This window comes from Chanos chanos, chromosome 13 (assembly GCF_902362185.1).
Source record: "Chanos chanos chromosome 13, fChaCha1.1, whole genome shotgun sequence".
NCBI classification, from domain to species: Eukaryota; Metazoa; Chordata; class Actinopteri; order Gonorynchiformes; family Chanidae; genus Chanos; species Chanos chanos.
In genome coordinates, this window is record NC_044507.1 from 9108447 (window position 1) to 9134704 (window position 26258).

A 26258-nucleotide genomic window follows, 5' to 3' on the forward strand; every position below is an offset into this window, starting at 1 on the left:
CAAGAAGGTGTGGGATGGGCTGAAGAAGATCACTGGACATAAAAAATCAGGTTCAGCCGTGTAAGGGAGCCAGTAATGTGCAAATTCGCTAAACCTGTTTTTCACCACTAAACCTGTTTTTCCTGCACCCCAGCTGCTGCCCTCCCCTCTCCATGCCCCCATTCTGCTAGTGAGGACAATACTGGAGGCACAACTACCCCCCCCCACCCCCACCCCCAGCCACTGGAGATGACCTCACGACTGACACCTTCCCCCAACACAGCCCATTCATCACATCCAGCCAGGTAAGACGGGAGCTACCCAAGCTCGAATCAACAAAGCAATGGGTTCAGACAACGTCACTCCCAGGGTGCTTAAGGTGTGTGCCGGACAGCTTGCAGGAGTGTTCCAGCACCTTTTCAACCTCTCCTTGAGGCTGAAGAAGGTGCCCCAGCTGTAGAGGACTCCCTGCATTGTTCCAGCACTGAAGGAAGGATGTCCAAGAACTCTCAACGACTACAGGCCAGTGATACTGACATCGCATGTCATGAAGACCTTCGAGAGACTGGTTCTGCAGCACCTTAGGCCCCTGGTGAGTGACTCCCTGGACCCTTGGCAGATTGTGTACCAGGCTCAAATTAGCGTGGACGATGCCATCATCTACATGCTGCACAGAGCTTACACCTGGAGAGGCCGGGAAGCACAGTGAGTCACATTCTGTGACTTCCCCAGTGCATTCAACACCATCCGGCCCCCTTTGCTTCTGAAGAAGCTGTCAGCCATGCAGGTAGACCATGAAATGGTTGCCTGGATTACAGACTACCTCATCAACAGGCCACACTTCATCCAGCTGCAGGGCAGCCTGTCAGATGTGGTCATGGGAAACACCTGCGCACCCCAAGGAACCGTACTTTCGCCATTTCTTTTCATTATCTACACCTCCAACTTCAGCTTCAACTCTGAAACATGCCACCTCCAGAAGTTCCCTGATGATTCCACTATGGTGGGCTGCATCGGTGAGGACGAAGAGGAGGAGTACAGACGGGTGGTAAAGAGCTTCATCAGATGGTGTGGGGAGAACCACCTCCAGCTCAATATCGGTAAGACCAAGGAGCTGGTGGTGGACTTCCGAAGGAGCGGGAAGTCTCCAACCCCCATTACCATCCAGGGGGAGAAAATAGATATGGTGGACTTGTACAGCTTCCTGGGAGTGCACATGAACAATAAATTGGAGTGGAAGGACAACACTGAGGCCCTCTATAGGAACGGACAGAGCAGACTGTTCTTTTTTAGGAGGCTCAGGTCCTTTGACATGTGCCGCAGACTACTGCAGAACACCTGCCAGTCTGTGGTAGCCATCACACTATTCTTTGCTGTGGTGTGCTGGGGAGGTGGCATCAAGGCTGGGGAGACCAACAGACTTGGTGAGAAAGGCCAGCTCTGTTGTTAGACTAAAACTGGACAGTCTGGAGACTGTGGTGGAGAGGAGGATGAGGGATAAAATCAGGACCATCTCCTCCAATCCCCTCTATGATGAGCTGTGGCAGATGGAGAGCACCTTCAGCCACAGGCTTGTCTCCCCCAAGTGCAAGACGGAGCGATTCAGGCGCTCCTTTGTACCGACAGCCATCAGGCTGAACCTGAGATAGCACCTGAGACCCCCCCCCCCAAAAAATCTCCTTCAAGGGTATCTATTCTATGGTTGTGTTAGTGCTCTTAAGTGTTCACTCCATTGTGTTTATGACACATCCTAAACCTTAAAACTGTCAGACATTAAACATGCATCAGACCCAGTGATCACTCTGTGAACAGTAAGAAGACAGACTGTATGAGTGAAGCATGATTTGAATGCAGTGTTTAAGAGAAACAGCCTAGCAGGCATCAAGCAATGATATGTTAACTTTTTGATCTTCAATTTGTAATGTATTTAACTAGCTATGGTGTGTGATGGTTAAATCGGCGGACTTGCTCCAAAAAGTCTCCAGAGTGAACTGTGTGATGCTGGGGCAAAACCGGACTGTGTCATAGTTGCTCTCCAAGAAGTGTAACCAGTTGCTTCACTCAGCAAAAGTCAGATGTTTGCTATTATGTGTGCTTGACACTTTTTATTGCAAGAGTAATATCAACCTGGTAATTTTATGTCATGAGCATGCTCACACATGATCACTGGAGCAGGTATAAGTGCTGTGTGTGCTATGTTTGTGTTCACAGAAACTGGAGGGCCAAAAGTTGGAATGTAAATAGTTACAAATGTCTGAGAACTACATTGACTGTTTGTAATAACTGTACCTTACTTACAGAACTGAGTTTTTCAATACTTGTACGTTTACAAATTTACTCCACGTTACAAGCAGTCTCCAGAGACCCTGAGGCAATCGCAATCAAATCAAATCAAATTTATACAACAGTTAGTTCCAATCTAGTTTGATTGGATAAGAGGTATACCATGAGTGCTGATATACACAGTAATAGCACTGGGATGTTTTACCACATCATTCCACTTTGCAGTACCATAAACATCTTGCTAGTCACACAGAGTCAATGAAATAAATATTAATATGTAAATAGGCTACAAAAAATTCAGCCAAGGCCTGGTTTTGAAATCTGACCCATCTGAATTTGAACTCGAATAGCACTGTTCTACTGCATGGCCCCAGCCTCTAGCTACTGTGTGGTTCATGGTAGAATGCAGCCCTCTTGTGGGGCGTAGTAAAACGACACTCTTGTGTTCTTATTCAAACAGCTTTTCTATGGTTAATTTACGCATTTGTTGTTCTGTAAATTTGGTGCAGAGTTGAACGCACAGTAATTGTAGTGTGAACATTGTCCAGCTTCATCAGAGGCCGAGGCTGAACTGATTTTGAAAAAATGATGATGAATGTCAAAAATGAACGTTGTTTTAAAGGGCAATGAAAAATGACGTGCATATTTCAGTACCTGTTACAACAGCGTTGATCCACCAATGGAGGGCGCCTGCAGACCATCACTGTAACGCAATTCTTAATTTAAAACTACAAAGACAAAAGGCGTTTTGAAACGCAAATAGCTTCTTTGAATCGCATATATTCATCATTCTTCATGAAACATGCTAACAGTCAGGACTTTACGCCAAGTTGATTGGGACGCTAAATGACTCATTTGAATAAAACCATGAATTGATTTGCATTAAGAGACGTGTGCGAAAATTGTATAACCTCCTTTCTTTTTCAGTTTGCACGGCAGGATTTGTGTTCTATGATATATCATGGCACTCAATTTAAGTCTGTAATTGAGAAGAAAAATGTTCTGCTAGTTAACACACTGCTGCACGTACATCGTATCTGACAGCTGATGTACAGCACAGTGAGCGAGCAATACCGTATGTCTTATGTGTATGTGCGCGCCTGCGTGTGCGCGTAGAGAGTACAGGCAGTTTTTCATCTGTATAAAGAGGTAGCTGGTGTGTTGGGTGGTGTTCTCAGCGGCATCTCCGAAGTCCACCGGTTTATGAACGACGAAATAATGAAAATAGATTATTTAATGACTGCCTGTACAGCGCAGAAATTTCTTCCTTAACGGTAAGACAGCACCTGGTAAACGTACTTTTGAACGTTTGGTCAACTAAGACAATATAGAAAGCTAACTCAGCTAGCACTCAAAGAACACTGTCAACTGATGGCAGTGTAGCTACCAAAGTCTTTGTGATTACAGTCTTGGTGCTACTTTTCCAGGTGTTAGATATGAAGAGTCTGTAAGTTCTCATTGAAAGTGAAAGGAAACTATATCGATATTTTATGAGTTTTAACAAAATTACTCTTAGGTTAGTTTTGAAAACTTCTGCTTGCATACACGCTATCAAATGTGCGCCGATACATCAGCCCGCGAGACAGCTAACGTTCACATGTCTAATGAGAGCAAGGATTCATGTACAGTATTGATTAGAGGTCTGATGATTTCAATACCAGACATTTTTTTAAAGTTTTTTAGGATGCTGCCCCTTTCACGGAAAAAAGAGCAGCGGTTGACAGTGTTGAGTATATAACATTTCTTGTTAGCTACTGGTATTTTAGTCCGTAAAATGCCTTGAAGTTGTTCTCTAACCTTCACATTCACTTGAGCTGAAAAAGTTACTTAAGCTTGCGACACCCATGGCTAGCTTTATTGTGAATGGCCTCTTTCTTTGTTTCCTTAGAAACCTAGCTGTTTTAAGTGTGATAAAACTGTAGTGTATTTATTCATTTTCGATGATTAGCAAGCAGATGTGTCTTGATCTCGTCAATGTAGTGTTTACTCATAAAATTTAAAACGAGTGATTCTGATGTGATAAATCAGAAGGAGTTCATCGAAATGACAGTTGTGTCCTCCTGAAGGCACTAGTTAGAAAACTTTTTTTTTTCTGTCGTACACTTTCATGCCAACTCATACGTGCCAACACACACAGCGTATACCGAAACGGCCGCAATGTACCGTGACAAAGTGTAATACTTACATTAGCATCCAGCAGTTCAAGTGTATGTTGGCTAGATGCAAAATATTGTAGGACAGGATGCGTTGTGGTTTACACCAGTCCTACTTCCCCACCTATGCTCTCTTCAGCTGAGGGGGTGTGGCCCACGTTAGTTTCATAAAGGGTGAAGTTAGGAGCCTTAGAGTAGTGTATAGTCTTGGTTAATAATACTGTGCAATGATATGTCTCACCATAAGCATACTTATATGTACAACCCATAATAGCATTAAAATGAATAATTTCTTGTGCATTTAATGCTTTTCTTGCGCTTCGTTAGAATAAAAAATTAAGCTCAAACAAGGTGAGTGTGCAGTAATGAACTGTGACTAGTGTGCTGTTCCCTGCCCAGCATCACAGATGGTCCTCAATCAGAAATAGGCCGTCTGTCCCATGCACGTGCTGAAATTGTCCCTCAGGATGAACTGAAAGCATCTCTCTGCATCATTTTTACCTGAGGTTACAAATCAGGTCTTAGAGAAGTTTAACATTAGATTATGTACCACTGACAGAAGAACAACACCCACTAAGTACATAAGTGAAACGTACCAAGGTGGACCGAGTAACTATTTCAGAAATAGTCCGTTCGCCATAGAGAGAGCTGCATTTCTCTTTGTTTGTCAGAACTTGGAAGATCATGTCTTGTTTTGAAGTGAATCAAGACTGAGTCAGTGTTCTCTCTCTTTCTCTCTTCCACTCTTTCTTTTGTTCATGCTTTTGCTCTCTATGTCTGTCTCTGACACTGACGAGTCATCAGTACAGTGGAGTTTTCAGTCAGCAGACTGAAAGCCCAGAATTACAGCAATGAGTGTATTGAAGCAAGTTCCTCTTTTTGGATACCAAAATGCCTTCTTTTTGTATTTTGTCTTGAAATGAGCTAAAGTGGATCCAGTTCTTTTACTGAAGGTCTAAAAATAGCATTGTGCTGCTTCATTTTCCTGTTCAGTTGATCAGATTTTCCGAAATGATGAGGAGTCATTCCTGTATTTTACAGATGAGCATGGAGCAAGCAGCCATTTGTTATTGCAACACAAAGAGTGACGACTTGTGTCATGTGGTTTATGATTTCATACATTTAATATAAGTTAAGAGGCAGTCATTGTTTTGAATCCTAAGTGGGTCTCCAGCTTAACGATAACAGGGGTTGCCTTTTCATGGCCTTTAAGTATTTTTTGGAGATCATATTCAGTGTACACCGTGCCTAGCTCTGGAGCATTAAGAGCACAGTAAGGTGTTACCACTGTCCAAGCCTTAGTGCTGGGTTTTCTTCATTTGTTTTATCTGCTCTTGCAAATGGTTTCCCCCATTGTACTGTCTGTATCAAGCGGAGTGCTTCTCAACAAAGCCCCATGCCGTTGTAGCTTTTTTTTTTTTCCTTTTTAATAATTTAGGCTATTTTACCTTGCGCAAGTGAATGTGAAAGAGACAGTGCTTGCTATGGATGTTGTATTTTATGTCTAGGTTAAGCTTAATCACTGTTTGATCTTGTAGATCATACTGAGATATGTACTGCTATAATGTGGATCTGAATAAGGATGTCTCTTGAGTCAGATGTTGCGGTAGCGTCATTTTGTAAAATTAATGATGATACATTGCCTAATGCTGGACAGCTTCCTCATCATTCACTCACACAGCGTTTTTTTAGTATGACGTTTTAATATATGATGCTATTAGGCAAGTTTAATAGAAGACATTCTCATACAACTATGCAAAGTCTTGTCCTGTGATGAGTTTGGGCAGAGCTGAATATGTGAGGTGAGAAACAGTGTTTCCTATGTTCTGTGCAGAAGAGAATGCTGTGTATACCCATGCCAGAACTGGGCCAAGACTATCTGAGTTAGACCCACAGGGAGTGTTTTGTTGTTGGTTTCGGGGGTCCTCAGGTGATTTTCTATCTGTGATTAATAAAACTGCTCTCTTCTTAAGGCTCTCAATTTGTCGTCACAAAACTGTTATCTGTAAAGATGAGGAACAGTTTGATGAAAGACTGCTGAGATACAGGTCCTCCTCAATGTGGACAAATCCTGTTTGAATAGTTCTTTTGTAGTTCTTGTTGTTCTCTGATTTGACCTGTGACAGATTGGTTGCCAAGCACTTGTTGACCAGAGGAAGTTGAAAACGATCTTGAAACTTCATCTCTCTTACATCACTTTGAGTAGAATGGTATTTTGAGCCTCCAGCAGTGCACTGAGCACTGTGAGGTGACGTGACATTCGGCGCACACTGCCCAGGTGGTAGTGCTATTCTTGGCCTCGCCGTTGTGAACATTTTCTCTCTCTGTCTCTGTCTCTTGCAAGGAGCTCATAAACCTAGCCTAAGTGATGAGGTCACACAGACTGAAATAGTTGAAAACTAAAACCAATTTTCTACCTTTCTGTGTGTGCCAGAAAGACACAAAAATTTAAAAAAGCACTGGGTCTGTTTAGCTAAAGTTCCTGGAAATCAACATATTTGTCAGTATGAATAGTGAAGTGAAGTTTATATTTGGTGGAAACAGCTCTTATACCTCTCAGTGTAATTCAGCTGTGGTTCCAGTCTTGGAGTCAGTGGTGCACCTGAACTGTTGGAATAGACATTTCATTTTTAGTTCATTGCACAGACTGTCACGCTGGAAGTAAATCAGTGTTTGGGCCACCGTCACACAATCAGTGAAAGACTGTTTTGCTATGACTTCTTCAGTGATCAATGTCAATTAGTTATGCCTATACATCACTTATATTCTGGCTTTAGTTTAGTCTGTGTGTCTAGTAGTAGGATTAATTGATGAGTCTTTGTGGCCTGGTTACAAGGCTAAACAATTGAAAAAAAATCTGAAGAAGAAAAGAACATTTAACACACAAGCTTATGTGTTGCTTGGTTGTTATGAAGTCTGTGAGGAGGTGCTGGCTCTCTGTAGATTAACAGATTAACTGTCATGCCACAGCTGACCCATAGTTCATGGCATGCCCTGAGTAAGTGCAGCAGCCACTTTAACTATAGTGTATAGTTAAAGGCATACTTTTCAAATCTGTGGTTGTTATGTTGGCATTTTCAATGCCCTTTACACAGTTTAATCGGGATTGTAGATGGCAGTTCGGATCTTAAATGATTTGACAGTAACGGGACTTTAAGGTTAAAAGATAAGACGGTTTCCATATTTCGTGGCTCTCGTAAGAGACCTCTTGTTTCGCTTAACTGTTGTTAGATATAAATGGCACAGAGTGTAAAGAACAAAGAAACCCAGAGAAAAGAGACTCTCACAGAGACTCAGAATAAACTTTAGTGATCTGATCTGGGGAGGTGGGGACTGTCTGTCCTTTGCTAATTAAAGACATGCGGCTGTTTGTTAGGGCTGCTTCCTGCGCTATAGATCAGTCTCTGTGATCTCCCCCTTCTTAGCTCTGTGTAAGGTATGAGATAGATGCATAGCTGCAGTTTGGTGATACTGTTTAGGGCTTAATACATTACATTCAGCATGGTTTTTTTTCCTGTTGTGTTAAGAAAACCAGTTCCACCACATTTCTTAATGGTCACATGCACTGCTGTTCATTACAGCTGTGTGTCCTTCTTTTATTCTTGTAACTTGTAGCATTTCACTCTTGTGGTGATGTACACCGCCCACTACACTGCTAAACTGCCCATTGTGGTAATGCTGTGGTCGATGAACGCTGCTCGTCTTGTAGTTATCAGTGAATCATAGGTAACGTGTTTAAACTAATGATGGTTAACTTTGTGCTAGACATTTCTGATTGGTGGAGGTTTATCATGCCTTCATCTTCTCAGCTCTCCTGTTTAAGCATCTGCAGAAATGAGTTGGATAAATAAAATCCGTTGCAGAGGCCTGCAGTGCTATGACCTCCTCCCTCTCTGCTCTGTTTAACATTCCTGGCAAGATTTGCCTAAACACACCCAGCGGTTCTGAATAAGAAATGTCAGAAATGTCACGAGAGTTTCAAGCTGCTGTCATGACTAGCTCAGGCTTTCAAGTACAATCTACGGACAGGGAAATGACTCTTGCACAGAAACCTTGTGCAGAGGGGTTGGAAAGACTAACAGAAAGTCCTTCCTTTTGAGTAGCCTAACATGTAATGATCAATTAAAAGCATGTACGATGCATGCTGCTTTTTGCGTTTCAGTTGTATCGTCTAAAGATTTTTGTCATTCTGTCATTGCCTTTAAACATGTTACAGGGAATTCTATTAATCTTGTATCTCTACCACAAATGTCCATTGCACAGTGTTGGATAAATCCATGAGTGTTTCTGCTCCAAGTTTCATGAGTGTTTCTACTCCCTTGGTCTAACTCGAATACTTTTGATGTCTCAGGTTCATGCGTTTGGTGAATAATCAGGGCCAGCTAGTTGTTGCTGAGTCAGTTCAAACCCTGCAGTCCTGTTCGTGAGAAACCAAATCTGTGAAGATAGCAGGGTTTTTGTTTTTATGTGTGTAGCATGCAAATAGGGAAATACTGAGATGCTCAGTCCTGTTAGATCTATAGCTTCAGATGTCTCAGAGCTCCTCCACTTGGTTAGTCTAGGTCAGATAAAACTGCTAACTGTTGAACTTTAATCTCATCATACACTAACATAGAGAGTGATGGCCTTGGTCAACAGTTACTTAATTTGTGGAGGACAAATGAAAATATATTGGCCACTGTGCTGCCCTCATCTTTACTGAGATATAGCTCAGCTACTCACTTACACACTTTAAAAGCCCTGGTGTGCCCCCATGCCCCCTGGAACAATAAAGAACAGGAAACTTGCTACTCCCTTTCTGACAGCAACTCATAGCTAATGCATCAGTTTGAATATCTGTGCAAGGTCATCTGGCTCTGCAAGCCATGAGTTTGAAGAGAAAGTAAGCGTGGAAAGATTTACAGAGCGACTTCGTTTTTACGAAGAAGAAGAAAGTGAAAGGAGACAGGTGTCAGTTGCTAGTGGATGTTATTTCAGTAAAGCATGTGAAGAAGAGCAGAGGCCTGTTGTTTGGTCTGGTGCACACCTGTTCAAAAAGAGAATGTTGAAATGAAGACCTGCTGGGACACATGTTGGCCAATGTCAACAACTGCAGTCTTGCTCAGTCAACACCGTGCTCCACCCTTAGTCATTGGTGGCTCACTGAGCATAGGTTATCTAGGTTATGGTTTTGGGGAATCCTCAAGTATGTTACATCAACACTTCCCTTTATTTTAGCACTGGTAGGCTCATGTCTGTTTATCTTTTGCAGATCTTTTCTTTTCTTTTCTTTTCTTTTTTCTTTTTTTTTTTAAGTAGAGCCTGTTCTTCTCCAAATATTCTTCATGTCTGTTTGGTATGTGCCTACTAGATTACCCAGAGTGCCTTACATAGCTTCTGTGCCATATCTCTGTAGAAATGTCAAGACTGAAGTGGTGCACTGTTGTAAGAAAGACAAAGTTCAGCGTGCCTCTTGAGCCAGATATTTGAGTCTGTGAACTATTCGTGTATTTTTGATATGTGTAAGATGCATTGCCTGGAAAATATGAATGCGTCCGGACACTACGTTTGCCTACGTTTTTGGAAACCACAGAGCCCTGGCCGGTTTCATGCTGTTGAGTGAGCGTCAAGAGAAACCATGTTTGATGAGGAAACCACGTGAACAGTGTTTGCAGGCAGCTGAGACCTGACAACAGTTTGTGACCTTTCTCAACAGTTGTCTTAGTGCCAGAGATAGCTTTGTTACATCACACCGCACAAATCTAAAAACTGTTTAAGTCCACACCAGCAGTCCTGCTACCGTCAGAATGTGTTTGATACATTGTTACGTTGTACTGTCAGTCATTGAGAAAGCTCTTGTTCTCCCTCTGACACGTAGTCACCTCTTTCCACCTGTGTGTCGTTGAAATACGACCACAAAATTGCAGTTTTGCGTGATTCTTGGATCTAATCCTTAATTTAGTCGAGAATTTTCATCACACTTGTTAACGTGGCTTGAGTGAATTGTGGGGATGAATTTCGACATTGAGTTAGCTGACTGTGACAGGGCACATCTGAAGCTCAAACCGTTCCTTTTCTCATGGGGCTATACATCACCACCACTTATTCATTACATTTTCTTTTTTAGCTTTTGAGATGAAGAAGGACGTGGACACGTACATAGCTGAAGAACGTGCGGAGATCATCTCAAAATATGAGAAGGTGAGCTTTTTACAAGTAGACTAGTGACTCAGCCAGATGAAAACTGATTAAGCGGTCCAGGACATAAAGACAGTATGCAAGGAGAGACAGTTTTTTTTCTATACCGACATGTCATAAGACCTGAGAGCTTAATGTACTTTAAAGAACTTTCAAATGTGCACAGTGCTGTCGAATGCCAGGTGCACTGCAAATAATGATGACCTTTGTGTGTTATCCGCATGTAGTCTGCATGGAGTAACAAAAGCAACGCTGTTCAAAGGCCAAATTAGAGAACCAACATTGATTTGCGTGTTGTCTGGGAATCCAGGTAGACTGGATTTCATTAAGGTCACAAACAGGAAATAGATAATTGGAGCATTGATCAGTGACAGCCTGTGGCCACAGTGTCTGCCAATAGAACACATTACCAGAGATTAGAGCCAGCCAGTGACTGGTCATTATGTCGAAAATGCTGCTCTCCCTGGAGCTGCATGATACACATGAGGGAGTGTGGATGAGGGATTTCACTAGCAAAGCCAGATTTAATGCAATCCAGTTTTAATTTGATCAAAGCACACTTTCACTGAGTGACAGTCTAGTGTACATTGTGATCCTTCATCAGGATTGTTTCAGGAACAGGGACACTTTTAGGATGTGCCTCTGATCTTTGACCAGGGGTAGGGACACAGGATATACTGCAGTGATACAGGGGTAACCATTACTGCTTGTGTTACCATTTTTCATTTTTCTTCTCCTGAAGCTCACCTTTTAATAGCATCGTATGCTGTTACTACTCAAGCATGTTTTTTCCCCTGTGTCTATTTTTTTCTTGTTACTTTATCGTTACATTTTTGAATCATTGTTTTCAAATGATGGCCCGCAAGAAAGAAATGAAGAGTTTCTTTTGAACCATTTCATGTTTAACTTTGTATTTCACAACCCTAAAATGGACTCTTCCTACCAGAGAACACAAGGCCTAATTCTCATCTGAATGTGCATGCCTTAGTTTTTTTTTTGTTTTGTTTTGTTTTGTTTTGTTTTTTATCCCCTAGTACAAATTGTCTTTCCATTTGCGTTTGGTCTTTCCTTTGCCCTGCTCGTTGTCCCTGAAGACTGTGTTTGAATGGTTGTAGGGCAGGCAAGAGGGCGTGCACATTTACCCCTGGGAGGATGCCGACTGCAGCATCTACAAGGTCATGGACCGCTTTGGCTTCCTGCAGTAAGTCATCCAACACAGCCTATTCTCCATTGACCTGAGCCAGGCTGATTTACTGTACCAGGCAACTTTAGCACTGGCTTACAGAGAAGAGAATGAAGGGAAGACCTGCACCGGCAATCAGCAGTGACAGCTTATTGGACAAATGCCACCCACCCCCACCGCTTGTATTTGACTTAACTGGGGCATGTTTTGTATAGTTATGGTGCACGAGCAACCTCAGCTAAATTCTGTGGAAATTTAACTGCACATTGTACAAATACATCTGAAACTGTCACTAACCAGCACCGTGGCTTATTTTGACATTTCACTGACCACTTAAAGCTAACTTTTTCTTTTTTGTCTGTAGTGAGCAGGAGTTGCCTATGCCAAGCGCGTTGGAAGAGAAGGTAAGAGTCATGAATACCCCAGTCTGCTCCACCGTAATTTATATTCATTGACTCAGTCTACACATTCTTTATTTTTAAGCTTTTCTATTTAATAACAGAAATATTCCGTTTTCTATTTCACGCATGTTTGCGTCATGTTTCCTCAAAACAGCATAAGCTTCAAGAGATTGAAAGGACAGAGAAATGGGTGAAGATGGTTAAGAAGTGGGATAAGTACAGTAACAGTGACAAGGTAATAAAACAATGGCTCCTCAAGCATACGCAACAAGAGGTCGCCAGCAGCTATGGCCACACAAACCTACAAAAACAATGTTGTCACACATTTCCTTCCTCCTCTCCCTCCTCCTCATTCTCTTATCCAGATGATGAAGAGAGTTTATAAGGGGATTCCCCTGCAGCTGCGGGGGCAAGTCTGGGCCCTCCTTCTGGAGGTGAATAAGGTTAAGAAAAGCAACGAGGGAAAGTACAAGGTAAACCCAGAGCCGTTATTCTAACTCCATCATGCATTGTGGGACAGACTGGCTTGCTGTGGACTAGTGTTAGGGATTGGAGCACTGGAAAGGTTAAAAGGTTATAGTTGTCATAATGTTTCAACACACTGTACTCTGTAAACATCGGAAAAAGCGCAAGCCTCAGTTTAGAAGGCCGATAAATATATCGCGAAGAACTGACTTTACTTCCCAGTATAAAAACACACCATATTCTGAGTTATCTCTTTAACTGGTTTGTTGTGCTCTGTGCAGTAGATGATACATGAATAAGGGACTTTAGGAGAAGACTTGTCTCTACAACTCTAACATCTTAATGAACAACTTAGGAGCATGACATTAACGGTTTCGAATGGTAAATGAAAAGCAGAATTAAGATGTGGTCAATGTGGTTTTGGCCAGAAAAGACATGTGAAAATGTAGCTGCTCAGGCTGTCATGTGCCTCAGGCAGATGAGTAGATAGTGTTGGCTCTCATCAGTAGCATGATTAAACTACTGGCAGTTTCCGCTTATGTACACACTGGTCGGGAGGTCAGAGAAACTACTGATCTTTACTCTGTATTCATAGTTGTTCCTGTAACTATGTTTCATGTATCATGTTTCATAACACTGAAGTCTTTGGATAGCTGTAGGTTGTTTTTATTTTATTTATTTGTTCAACCATCTTGATTCAATGTACTCACACGTCCACTACAATCAGGTAAACAAGCTGCTCTGTTTGACCTTTTGCAGAAAATGAAAGAGCAAGCTATAAAATACTCAACAGAAATCAAACAGATCGACCTAGACGTCAACAGGACCTTTAGGAACCATGTAATGTTTATGGATCGCTTCGGAGTCAAGTAAGCCAGCAGTGCATTACAAACAGACACCGCGGTCACTCCAAGTTCTCTGTGCTTCACAACAGCAACAAATCCCCATGTTATTTCACAGTTTTCTTTCCTGGTTTTCACAAAGCTAACTGTTTCTGTTCCTTGTTTGTTTTAGTGGCACTGTGGTCCTTTTATGCTTTGTTCTGCTGTTTTTCAGCCTCACTTGTGTCCAGGTTTAACTCACTTACCTTGAACCAAAACAAGAGCTGCTTCCTCCCTGCCAAAGCTTTTGTTAGTCTTCCTGTGACTCAGTGAGGCCTCACAGGAAGTGGGGGCTTCACCACCCTGTGCCATTAAGCTCAGAATAATACTATGTTTTCACACAGACTGCCTCTTAGTAACGATTTCCATTGTTTTCAAGAGTGACACTGCATTACCTTATGTGGAGCCATATTAAGTATTGCGTTTCTTTCTCAGATAAAAAGTTCTTGTCCAAATTAGGCAAATACAGAAATGTGTACATGTTACAGAACTGATAAAGCTCTTTTGGAGGGCCTATCTAATTAAAACACGTATTTTATTATAGATAAACGGTTAATGACAGACTAATTTAATGTAATTCGGTTACTACTAAAGTCATGTTTATGCCTATACGGCTAAAGGATTACAGGCATAATACGCCTGATTATCATCAGTTAATAACACGAAGACGTATGTACAGCTGCACATATTCTCATGCATGTGACTTCAGAGCGTAATAGCTGAGGCACACCTGGGATTTTGTGGTTTGATGAGCTGCTCTGTGGAGCTTAAGCTAGAAGTGTGACTGTTTGCATTGTGGGTACACTGTATGCCTCCTGACCCTTCTTCCGCATTCATTGCCGCCGCAGAGCCATGACAATGACAACACCACTGTCTTCCTACATATTTATTATGAATGTGACCTCTTCGTGGATGTTTGTTTAATGCAGGAATATTATGCCACTGTTAACTGTCTCTCTTCACTGACTGAACACGTATTCGTTGGCACGACTTTGAAAGGACCACTCTAGAAATTCCTTTGGGTCCTTAGTGTTAAAAATATGCAGTTTGTGGTAACATGACTGAGTTGACCAGCAGCGCTCATCATTCTTCTCCCCACAGACAACAAGCTCTGTTCCACGTGCTGGCGGCCTACTCAGTATACAACACGGTAAGTGTGAATGGGTTACATAATCCAGAACAGTGCGTGCTGCAGTGAGTAGTCAGGCAGAAAAGCCCTGGCAGTGCACCGCTCAGCCGTGGCCAGGCCTCTTTGCTCTCTCCATTATTTACAAGGGCGGATTAGCCAAATGGAAACACTCAGAGAGAGGCCGGTACAGCGTTTAGAGGTCACACTGTTCAAGGCCTAGTGATTCTGTCACCCTCACTGAAGCTGCTCCTCAGCAGGGGGGCTGACGTCACCCGACAGTTGCTCTGTTGGCTTAACTGTGTGGGAGCATGTTAATAGCAGCGTAATGGTTATTAACGTGACCTGAAAATCAGCAAGTGACGAGTGGAATGTGTGTCGAAGTGCCAGACACAGTTAAACATTTGGGATAGGCCCATTAATGGTAATAGAAGTGATTCTTTCACAAAGATGCAGACAAATAGGCCCATCTCAAATTTCTGTCTGGGAGGAGGGGGAATGGAATTTTTGATTTGGAGGTTTCAGAGCACGTGCCATCCTTCTCTCCACTACAGCAGTATGGAGTAGAAACTGGGTCAACTGGGAGAGGGGGTAGAGTTTGACACGGGGGGAAATACCCAGAGAGAAATCATTTCAACAGCGATGAAGATGCTTCACACATTTATTACAGCCCTTGCCAAAATCATGACCAGATGTATGTATAGAATCAGATGGACGTGCCTTTTGGGTGTAACCCGTCATTGATGTGTGTTTCCTCCAGGAGGTGAGCTACTGCCAGGGGATGAGCCAGATCGCAGCCATGCTACTCATGTACATGAATGAGGAGGATGCGTTCTGGGCTCTGTCTCAGCTGCTGACCAATCAGAAACATGCCATGCATGGTGAGTGCGTCAGGAGCAGACAGAGAGAGAGTCTGGTGTGCAGAGACAGTAGTCTTCCATGTTCAGAGTCCTCACATCCCTTGTGTTAGTGTGGATAGCGCCACCTGGTGTTCTGTGGTGTTATGTCTTTAATAACTGATGATTGTTTTGGGTGTATTTGTTAAAGCTTGTAAGTCCTTATATTTGTTCTCTTTGTGTGTCCTCAGGGTTCTTCATTCCTGGATTTCCCAAACTCCAACGCTTTCAGAATCACCACGACCAAATCCTGTCCAAGCTTCTCCCCAAGCTCAAGAGGCACTTGGTGAGAGTTTTTTTCGTTTTGTTTTGGCTTGCTTTTAAGTAAATATTATTTTGGATTGAACGCTGATATGTCTTCCGGATAAGTACACTTTTTTTTCAACTTTCTGTTAATCCTCAGGATAAGGAGCAGATGTCCACTGGTATATACACCACCAAATGGTTCCTACAGTGTTTCATTGACAGGGTGAGAAATCTCTGTATCTTGGGGTTTTGTTGTTTGTTTGTGATTTAGAACATATACAAGGCAACTGCTGGGGCATAGCACAGTCTTTATCTTGCATTTGAGCAATGGGAAAAGAGGTTGACTCTTTCTGTTCTAAATCTGTCTCCTCAGACAGCTACTTCCTGTTTTGTCATTACCTAACACGTCTTGACTGAAGGCCAGAAAATGGGCAGGGCATCACCTTTGTTAACGGTATAGGGAAAATTACAATGTGAAGGGTATTTGGAGGTATATTACATAACATACCTCAAACAAAAGTAAACAGTGCTTACTTTAAATCGTATCTGAAACCTCACTGAAAATAAAAGAGCAACTTGGCAGTCCTTTTTCCTCCTTGTTTTTCCCTCACTCAGTTTACATTTTTGCCATTTTTAATTTTTATAATCTCAGAGAAATGTTAAACGAGTAGCGATGCTTACTCTTTTCAAATCACATTTTGTTTACTTTAAGTGGGTTTTTTGGGGGGGGGTTCTGTTTTTTATTATAGTTTTTTATATGTGGGGTTTTTTTTTTTTTTTTTTGTAGTGTGTCATTTGTATTTGGTTTGTATGTCTGTAGTTAACAGCTCTGTGCCAATCTTGTCCATTAGACTCCTTTCACTCTTACTCTGCGTCTTTGGGACATTTACATATTGGAAGGAGAGAAAGTCCTCACTGCCATGGCCTATACTGCCCTCAAACTGCACAAAAGTAAGCACAGACCCTTGCTCTGGAAAATACTTTAAATTTACACTAAAGAGAGAGGGTGGAATGTAGACTGCCCTCTTTCTACACTAAATATGTAGGGCCACTACTGGGGGATGCTGAATGTAATACAGCTGTAACATAGCCAAGAATAACACAAAACTGTCAAGGAGATATGACACATTTCAGATCCTTTAACACGGACACCTAATCCAACCCTTTCTCCCACTTTTGTCCTCTCCTGTCTACCTGCCTGTACACAGAGCGTCTTCTGAAGATGTCTCTGGAGGATCTGCGAGAGTTTTTGCAGGAGAAAATTTCCTCCTCTTTCAGCCTGAATGATGACAGTGTCATTGAGCAGCTCCAGGCAGCAATGACAGAGCTACGAAGAATGAAACTGGATCTCCCTCCTCCAGGTTCGTTATGTAATTATTCTGCACATTCCCTATTTGGTTCAGTGCATTTAACCCATTAAGGCCAGATGCAACATTCGCGCGATCCCTTTAAGACAGCGTGCAACGTTTGCATCTGTCTCCCTTTAGAGTCGGATGCGATGTGAGCGTGTTTTAGATGATATCATCGTTTTCAAGACCCGTGACGAATGAAATGCATCTGATTCGCTGAGATACACGTGGTCAAGGCGAAGTGCTTGTTTTAGGTTTTTTTGGGGTTTTTTTTCCAGCACAAAATGCTTCGCTTGTTTTCCTGAGCAAGGGGAGCGCATCAGTGTCTCTCCCTTTGCTCAGGTCATCAGCCATTTTCACTGTCTGAAGTGCAACTTAAGAAACACTTTTTCGGTCCAGGCAGAGACTAAGAGGCTAAGACGGGCTAAAAATAAACAAAGCATTTCGCCCTCCTCACGTGTATGTCAGCAAATCAATGCATTTCATCGGTCACGGGTCTTGAAAACGATGACATCATCTAAAACGCGCTCACATCGCGTCTGGCTCTAAAGGGAGAATCATGCAAACCTCACACACACGGTCTTAAAGGTATCACGCAAATGTTGCATCCGGCCTTGATGGATTAACATAAGACTGTCACTACAGACCACAGAAATGTGCAGCATAGTGAGTTTGGGTGTTAAGTTCATGACAGTATTTTTTGTGATATTGTGAAAGAAATAATGTGCATTTCCCTTCCAGCAAAACCAGATGAATTTCCAAAGAATCCTCTTGGCCTTGAACGTCCAGTGTTACTCATCCCAGTTAGTTCTTCGGAGCCTACGCCCTCTCAAACGACCAAAGACATTCCCCAGACCCACGGAGAGGATGCAAAGAGTAAAAGCCAAACCCCAACGCCATCTGTCCCCTCTCCACAGCAGGAGCGAGTAGACAACAAGGCTCAGCCCTCTCAGAGTGATCTGCTCCTACCTAGGCCTGTAGACACAAGCTCTGTCAGTGGGACCCCAAGAATGAGCAGGAATGAACAGCTGCCAACTCTGTGTCTTCCGGAGCCCCTGCCTGCTAAGCAGGAAACCCTGTCCCAAGAGGGTGGAAGGCTGCAAAGGCTATCACAAGGAGATGGAGGTGACTGGCCTCCTCCGTACCTGCCTCCAGAGACAGACGTATCCAGTGTGCACTCACTGAACCTGCCAGAGCTTCCACCACCACCCCCTCCTTTTCTGGATCAAGCATCAGGGGAAGACCTTTTACCCCAAGAGGAGGACCCACCTCCCTACCCGCCACCAGCCCAGCCTCTGGATCTCATCCTGGAGGACCCAACCGCGTCTCCGTCGTCTTACAGAGCCCACCGGCAGCTCAGCAAGTTCCCTGTTAATCTCTACGTGCCCCCAGCCACCGGCGACCGCCGGCCCTCCAATACTTCCCATTACGACAACCTGTCCGAGGGGGACATCGAGGAGGATCAGAACGTGGAAAAGTTGCTGGAAATGGCCGCCACTCTCCCTCAGAACCAAAGATTCTCAGTTCTGCTCCCTCCACCACCTCCTCCTCCTCCAGAGATAGTGGAAGACCCCAGTGTCCTCCCTCTTCCACCTCCACCTATGTTCTTCTACACCCCAGATTCAGGCCCCCTTCCTCCCCCTCCACCTCTGACGGAGTATAATGGACCGGACAGCTGGGTTACTTCTGACTCTGTGTTCTCACAACCTCCACCTAGCTTTGCCGACAGACTCTCCCCAAACCCTTCCCCAGTGCCGTCCCCTCGTCCACAGAAGACTCGACTAAACCAGATTTACTCAGGCAGTTCAGAGAAGCTCTGTGGTGGGGAGGGAAAAGAAGGACAGGGCCAGTGGCGGCCCCTGAGAGCCCAACTCTTAAAACCAGCTGGACAGTCCACAGTCCCACAGGACTTTTACCGCATGCATGTCCCCAACCATCAGACGTCAAAGTCTGTGACCTCCTAAACTCCAAAACCACAGCCTGTATTGTGCTGTGATGCAATAATAACAAAGCCATGTTCTTACCTGTGAAGGTTAGGCTAGAGTTCTTCAAATAGTACCTTATGAGCCATATACTTTTTATTATTAAGTGAAACTATACACTTTTTTTTTTTCTAAACTTTTGTGATGTGACATCAGCAACTTTTTCAAGACATCTAATCTCAGCGTCAGATTTGATATCTGTACTTGTAAATGTAAATATACAAAGCCATATGGAAAGTGTGTGTGTATGTGTGTGTGTGTGTGTGTGTGCGAGCATGCATATGCTTGTGTGTGTGTGAAAGAGATAGAGAATTGCAGTATCAGCTGTATAAGGGAGTTCTGCTATGACTTGTTCTCAGGAGATGTTCTACCTGAATGCATTGTGTGGGATCATGCTTCTTCTTTGACATTACTATCACTGCTGTTTACATCATTCGGCTCTTTCAAGTTAAATCCATCAGTTCTAGGTCTGATTACAGACAAAGCCCCATACAATCTGTTTAGTCTGCTTTCCTCGTTTGAAAAGAGTTGGCTTTTTTCCTATGTAAAGCACCACTGAAAAGTGAGCATGATTTGTCGATGTTTGGGAAAAATAAGCATAGGTTATAGAAAATCAGTTTTGTTCTCAGTGTATGCTTGGGTCCCACCCATTATTACATGCCAATGCACCATGTTTACATTATTGCTCTTTATATTTTGCTGTGAGTGTTGTGTGTGGGTTTTTTTTTCCAAGCTGTTTTTTATTTTGTTTGATAATTGATATTTTGTGCCTGCCTTTAACAAAGCATTTCTCGCTAGCTTTTTTTTTTTTCATTGTAGTCCTAGGGAATTATTTCAGTCGTTTTCAGTACATTTCTGTTTTAATCCTGTATTAACACATTGATTCAACTTTTGTATTCATCAAGCCTTTCATAAGCTCAGTCAGGTATTTTAGTAGTATGTTAGGAAAAAGTGCTTTCTAATATGTCCCCAGAACAGTGAGAAAAAAAACAGTTTTTAAAGAAGTTGTGCCATGCCTGAATGTGGGGGGGGGTGTTTTGTGTGTATGTGTATATATATATATATATATATATATATATATATATATATATATATATATATATATATATATATAAAAAATCATCAACATGCACCTCTTCTGAAATGTCTATTTTCTCAACCCGCTCTGCAATGTTAGTTTTGAAGAATCTGTTCTGAAATACTGAAGTGAAAAACAGAAGTTTAAAGTGTCACCTTTGTACAATAGCCCCACCTAGTGGAAATGCAGCAAAGTGTACTTGTTTAGTCAGTCCATTTAGAAGTATGGCAGAGCAGCTAAGAGTCAGATTGTTACTAAAAAAAATCTTTCTCTGAGGTCATGTAGCGCTATTAAATTATAATATTTTTGTTTTGCACTTTGTATTATTTGTCAGAAATATTTAAGATGTCTGAGTTTGTTTGCCTCTCAGGTTAAACTGTTACTGTGTTCATTTCCAGTGTTACTATTCCAGAAAAAAGGTGTTACTTTTAAGTTTGTAAAGATGTAATGCTGACAGACTATGAGGTGGTGGATGAGTGCTTAAAAAAGATCTTTAAACATGTCTGTGTTCATTTCACAGTCAAATACATCATCTACTTCAGTTCAAAGCCACTGTGTAAGATCATTTAATAGTGATTTTATTGCTTTTGGATTGCACATTCCTCCTTTAAAGGTCATTTTAACCTGAAGTACAATAGTAACATTCATGTTCAGTGTTTAGTTTACAACACATCGTAATGCATAATCCATTTCTTAAAGGCACAAGAAAAAAAGCCAGGAATAGACAAGCCTAACTATAAGTGCATATTCCACAGTAGTGAGTATTTCACATCAGGACATTCTTTACTCCCTCCACCTTTGGAACTCGAGAGGCAATGTAAACATTTTGGTTACAGTTTGTTGTTAAATGACAGTACATATAGTGTACAGAACTGTGCAAAAATCATGATTCAGCATAAAACAAAGTGTTACCTACCAAACGGAGATATTTGCTGCTTAAATCAAATATTTGTCCGGGGGGGGGGGGGGGTTGTTATATTTTAGTTATTGTTTAAATTAATCATAAAGTCACTTCATCTTTTTGTGATACACATCTGCCATGAGGTCAAAGTGCAAATGGATATTTCATTATTTATCCTCCTATCCATAAAATACAGCTCAATGCATCTTTTTAGTATCATTTTTTTACTGCATAAACAGTAACTATTGCCAGTATATAAAAAGGAACAAGAATACATACATTATGAATGACACACCCATAACCATCATTAAAGGCTGTAACGATACATGTCATGTGTTTGATCAACTGTCAGTCAGGACACTACTGCTTGCAAAGACTGCTTCTTTATAGATCAAGGCCTTAGTTGCAGTCCAGAAACAGTCATTTAGTGTGGCACACAAGTGTTTTTTGCTCAAGCTCAAGAAATGGCAATTGATTTTATCCTACTAAACTAACTATACTGAGCAAAAAAATAAAGCTATTAGTTGCCATTGTCAAGTGCTTTACAGACTGGAACTGAGCCCTGGTTGAAGCTGCATGCTCTTTTGTAAGAAGCAGTAGAAGCAGTAGTAGACTTGGTGTTTCTGTGGTGGTGGGATCTAAATTCTGAGCTGCATGAAAAGGTTGCTAAGAGACGTGACACTCTCTCTCAGCTTGGCATCATCCTCAGTGTTAAGGTTCACACCAGCCAAGCGGGTCGATCCGTTGGCTCCGAGTACACAAGGCAAACTCAAGAAAACCTCTGACCCAATGCCTCCCCAGCCCTGTAAAACATGGTTAAAAAAAAAAAAAACAATCAGAGGACAGCAACAACACTCGAGTACAATCACACACTTGGTCAGCTGATACCTCGACGCAATAAGCTTAAAGCACATTTGTAACTCAAGAAACTACGGCTCATTGATCAAACAATTAGGATTCATTTTACTTGATTTTCAGTCTATTCCATAAACATCCTGAAACATAACCAAGCTGACCTTTTGTTTTAGGACACAAATTAAGACCATCTTTAGGCATTCATGTCATATCTTTAGAGAATAACCATCTACGCATAACAGTCATACCTGTGCCAGAGTGGAAATGGAGTGTGTTTTTCTCAGGTCCATCAGAATGGTTTGAGTGATGTCTGCAATGGACAGTCCCACCGACCAAGACCTCTGACCTCGCCCCTTCAGCATCTCGAATGCCCTGTGGGTTGGACCAGAATAGTACCTCAGTCATCACATGGCTTACTCTCGTTTTAAGCCAGTCATCATCATACAGGGTCTCTCATTACATAAGTCCAAGAACAAGACCTATTTTACATGAATGTTGTTTGCATGATTCTGTTTGTCCATGTTTTCTTCATCTTTTTCCCATAAATATTACTCATATCTACACAACCACAAGAAACAAAATGCAAGGGAAAAAGGCTTGATCCACTTTGGTTTCATTTCGCTAAAGTGATGGTGTGAGATGTTGTAGCTTACCTGTCTACAAGAGGCCTGGTGGAGCTAGACACTGGGACTAAATCAGGAGGCTGATGCTGGTCACTGACTGACCCTCTGTTACTCCACACAGCCACTAATACACAATCACAGATAGTACTTACAGTACTCACATATTACACCACACATATTCCAACTTACTAGATGCAGACCCTTAGACAAAAGCAGTGTTTCTTAATCTCAAACCTATGGATATCACATTTTTGCTCTTGCATTTTTGCATGCCCGAGCAGATAAGTGGAATGTGTTGGTGTAAGGCTGGAAGGCAACCCAGCACAAATCCAGCACGCAATATTATATATGTAGGCTTTTAAAACAAGGTGCAGAAACAAAAATCAGGTACAATCAGTTAGGTAGAGCTCACCCTTCTTGTCTGAGAGTTCTCCGATTACCCAGGCCGGTTTTCTTGTCTTTCCACTCAAAAGCGTGATGTTGAGAACATGAGTGAGACGCTCAGAGTCGAGGTTACATCCAGCACCAATCACATGCGTTGGAGACAACCCACTCTGCCTCCACGCTACATGGGTCATGACGTCCACTGTTCAAAGACAAAGGGCTTTAATAATGTCAGAGGGGAACACATACAGCGCAGACCTAATCACTTAGTACGGCAGTAGCAGATTACCGACTGGGGACATCTTGTTTTTAATAACCCGTACAGTCGCTGGAGGGCTATGGGTTTACATGCCACGACATCATCACAGCTTGTCTGACTGACATAAATTCTTCTTCAGATTATCCTAATTACACCTCGGACAAGATCCATGAATGACAAAGAAAAATGAAATGCGAATTAGCGCTGAGCGGAAGCTGGACGTTGCATCCTCTGACCTGGCTGAGAGGCAATGAGAAACACTGCCTGGGGACTCAGGCGAGCCAGAGCTGGGATGATGCCTCTGTACATGTCGACGTTAGTCTGAACCACGCCAACGTAAGACTGCTCATTGCTCCAGGCGTTTGCTGTCACCACCACCACTTTTGATCCAGCTGAGGTAGACAGGTCTGTCAAGAGCCACCGAGAAATGTTGCGTCAGTTTCAGGCTTTCGCGTGAGAAGTTACACAATATGCATTGTTAAGAGCATCAGTCATTGTCATCGTGACGCTGCTGTGTAGTTGTTTGTTTCTATTTTTGGATGGGTTTGACATTTGAAAGAGATTCACTACCTGTACATAAAAAAAAGGACAAATACATATATGAAATGGCTGTCTAAAATGATACATTCTTTTTTGCTAACCAAGCATATTCCAACTTTATACTGTCAGAATATTCACTGATGTCAACAGAACGGCTAGTGTATGCAATGCAAAGTTAAAATGCCGCCCATTAACAGAATATATACCTTTAGAAACTTCAACCTTTGGCAAACTGAAGATCTCCAAATCCACTGTTCCGCCTTTGGTAGAGCTCTCTGGTATGTCAATCAAAACCAGTTTGTCCACACTCCCCTTGAATGGAAAGAGAAACCAATGGAAAATGTGTCATCTAAGATGTCAAGCAAAGTGCATTCTACAGAGCAAGGGGCTTTGTTAAAGAACTTCAAAACTACCTTTGCCATGATAGACATCACAGTGGCCATTCCTAGGTCTCCACCTCCAATGACAGTCACTTTATTTACGGGCTGATCTAAGCGATTTCCTCCTATTAAAGAAAAATTGTTTGTGAGTTATCCAGCTTGGGGTGCATTAAACAAAGTATTCAAAGTAGTTCATTTTGATTTGTCAGCAGTTAACCTCAATATAACCTACATGTATTCAACAACACTTCACAAATTACGGGGTAAACCATTAAACATGAAAATATAAAACATCAAAATCAGTACAGGCATACAACAGAGGAGAGTTATGTTTAAACAGTCATGCTTTAATCGTTTTTCTTACATGTGCCGGTGAATGACTTACTTTCACTGATTTGCAAGTTTGATACAAAAGCGAGAAGATCACTGGTGTCTTTGCCATCTCCACCTGGCTTAGAAGCCAGAGGTGGATCTTCCTCAAACTTTGAAATCATTTCCGCTAACAGTCCATTCACTGACGACTTGGGCTGGAAGGGAAAAGACAACCGTCATGCACTGTCTTTAGTCAACATAGTTATGACCATGAAATTACATGAGAGCTTATATGTGACAGTAAATGCAGTAAATGGAAAAAGTATAGATGTTATCTTGGTCATTTAATACATTTACATATTCCATTATTCAAAAACAAACAGTTCTTACATGGTCCCAATTGTGCAGTCCAGGCAGGTATATTCTGCCCTTTGGATTCACATGCTTTCCCTCCCGAATGACCATGTTAGGGGTGGGTCGCAGGTAGCAGATAGGTGGTGTGAAGGGAAAGGAGTCTAACAGCCATAGCTGGATGGGTAAATTGTATGATTGCCCTGTAAATCAATAACCATTTTCCAAACATAAGAAGGGAACTTTATTACAAACTGAAACACATACAATACATTCCTTGTGTTTGCTGTTATAACCTACTACCGTGTAAAATAACATCAATCCAGTAACTTGGCAATTTTCGGTAGTGCCACATATACCCACCTTGGTATCTTACAGGAATGTTGCCAACCAGCTTCACTAGGTCCCTCTGAGAACTATCGTTAAAAACTGTCGAACAGAAAGTATAGTTCATAGTGAAAGAGATGCTACGTGTGGTGAAAAGCAGTTAAATAATTAAGTCACTTAAATTTGACTGCCAACATTACTGGAATCGTCGCTAGTATTAGGCTATACACTGTCGATGCTGTGAGATTAAGGAAATCCATAGAAGCCGAAGAAAGGCTCAGATAAAATTCAGTCAAGTCTGTTTACGTCTTAGAGTCGTTTTGTCAGTTGTATGAAGTCTATATCCTTACCGAACATCTATTAGACATGAATATCACCGTGGCTGCTGTAAAGTTAATATCACTCACCGTATGTGGCAACCACAGGCTTCATGTCTGGGTAAATACGGTGGACTTTCTGGAGCTCCTCAACAGCGACATCATGAAATTTGTACTATAAAACGAGAAAAGTCCATTTTAAAAACAATTCTGGCTTTCGTAGAACTTCATTAAAACACTAAATTAACTTTTACATCGCTCTCAAACGCCATGGTACAGACCACTTCATTTACAAGACAGGTTAAACCGGTAATTACACGTAGAGTCCGATATTCTACACTCACATAAATAGACTGTTTCAGCAAGCTTTTCTTGTTTTATTACCGTTTTATGACATGAAACATATACACGCTTACCTTGCCAAGAACTCGTTTGACGGACTCCGAACTCAAATCCATCAGTTGCTTAAATCAAATTGCTGTGAAGACTAAAACTACTAAGTATACTGAGAGACCTACACACAGAGCTTTAACTTAACAACAATACACAAACTTCCGCAACTACCAAGGAAGTCTCTATGCAGGTACGGCAAGCCGACAGGAGCTTTCAGCTTTAAAAGTCATTTTAGATTCCTCAGATACATGCTGGAGAGAGAGAGAAAGAGAGAGAGAGAGATTCCTGCGGTGAATTATTCAAATAATGTACTTGAAATGCACTAGGCGCACTCCTTTTTAACTGTGCCCGTTTTACTGTGTCAAATGAAGGAAAGATTCTTATCTTTTCAACGCAGGCTAAGTAAACCATTCATTC

General features: G+C 42.0%; 2 protein-coding genes across 2 annotated transcripts; one reads left to right on the forward strand and one right to left on the reverse strand.

The window, feature by feature from the left end:
- The first annotated feature begins 10526 nt into the window (after positions 1-10526).
- LOC115826731 (USP6 N-terminal-like protein) lies at positions 10527-19103 on the forward strand. Its single transcript, XM_030790615.1, has 13 exons — positions 10527-10595; positions 11708-11793; positions 12140-12179; positions 12331-12411; positions 12542-12649; positions 13401-13510; positions 14624-14672; positions 15409-15529; positions 15736-15830; positions 15948-16013; positions 16642-16741; positions 16999-17151; positions 17881-19103. Exons 1-13 carry the CDS (start codon positions 10530-10532, stop codon positions 19101-19103), a joined length of 2298 nt encoding a protein of 765 aa, XP_030646475.1. The 5' UTR covers positions 10527-10529.
- Positions 19104-21510: 2407 nt separating this feature from the next.
- uevld (UEV and lactate/malate dehyrogenase domains) lies at positions 21511-25906 on the reverse strand. Its single transcript, XM_030790693.1, has 12 exons — positions 25865-25906; positions 25539-25623; positions 25168-25233; positions 24844-25007; positions 24527-24668; positions 24175-24266; positions 23968-24073; positions 23458-23628; positions 22991-23164; positions 22609-22702; positions 22204-22327; positions 21511-21903 (listed from the first exon to the last, which is right to left on the reverse strand). Exons 1-12 carry the CDS (start codon positions 25904-25906, stop codon positions 21739-21741), a joined length of 1425 nt encoding a protein of 474 aa, XP_030646553.1. The 3' UTR covers positions 21511-21738.
- Positions 25907-26258: the final 352 nt, after the last annotated feature.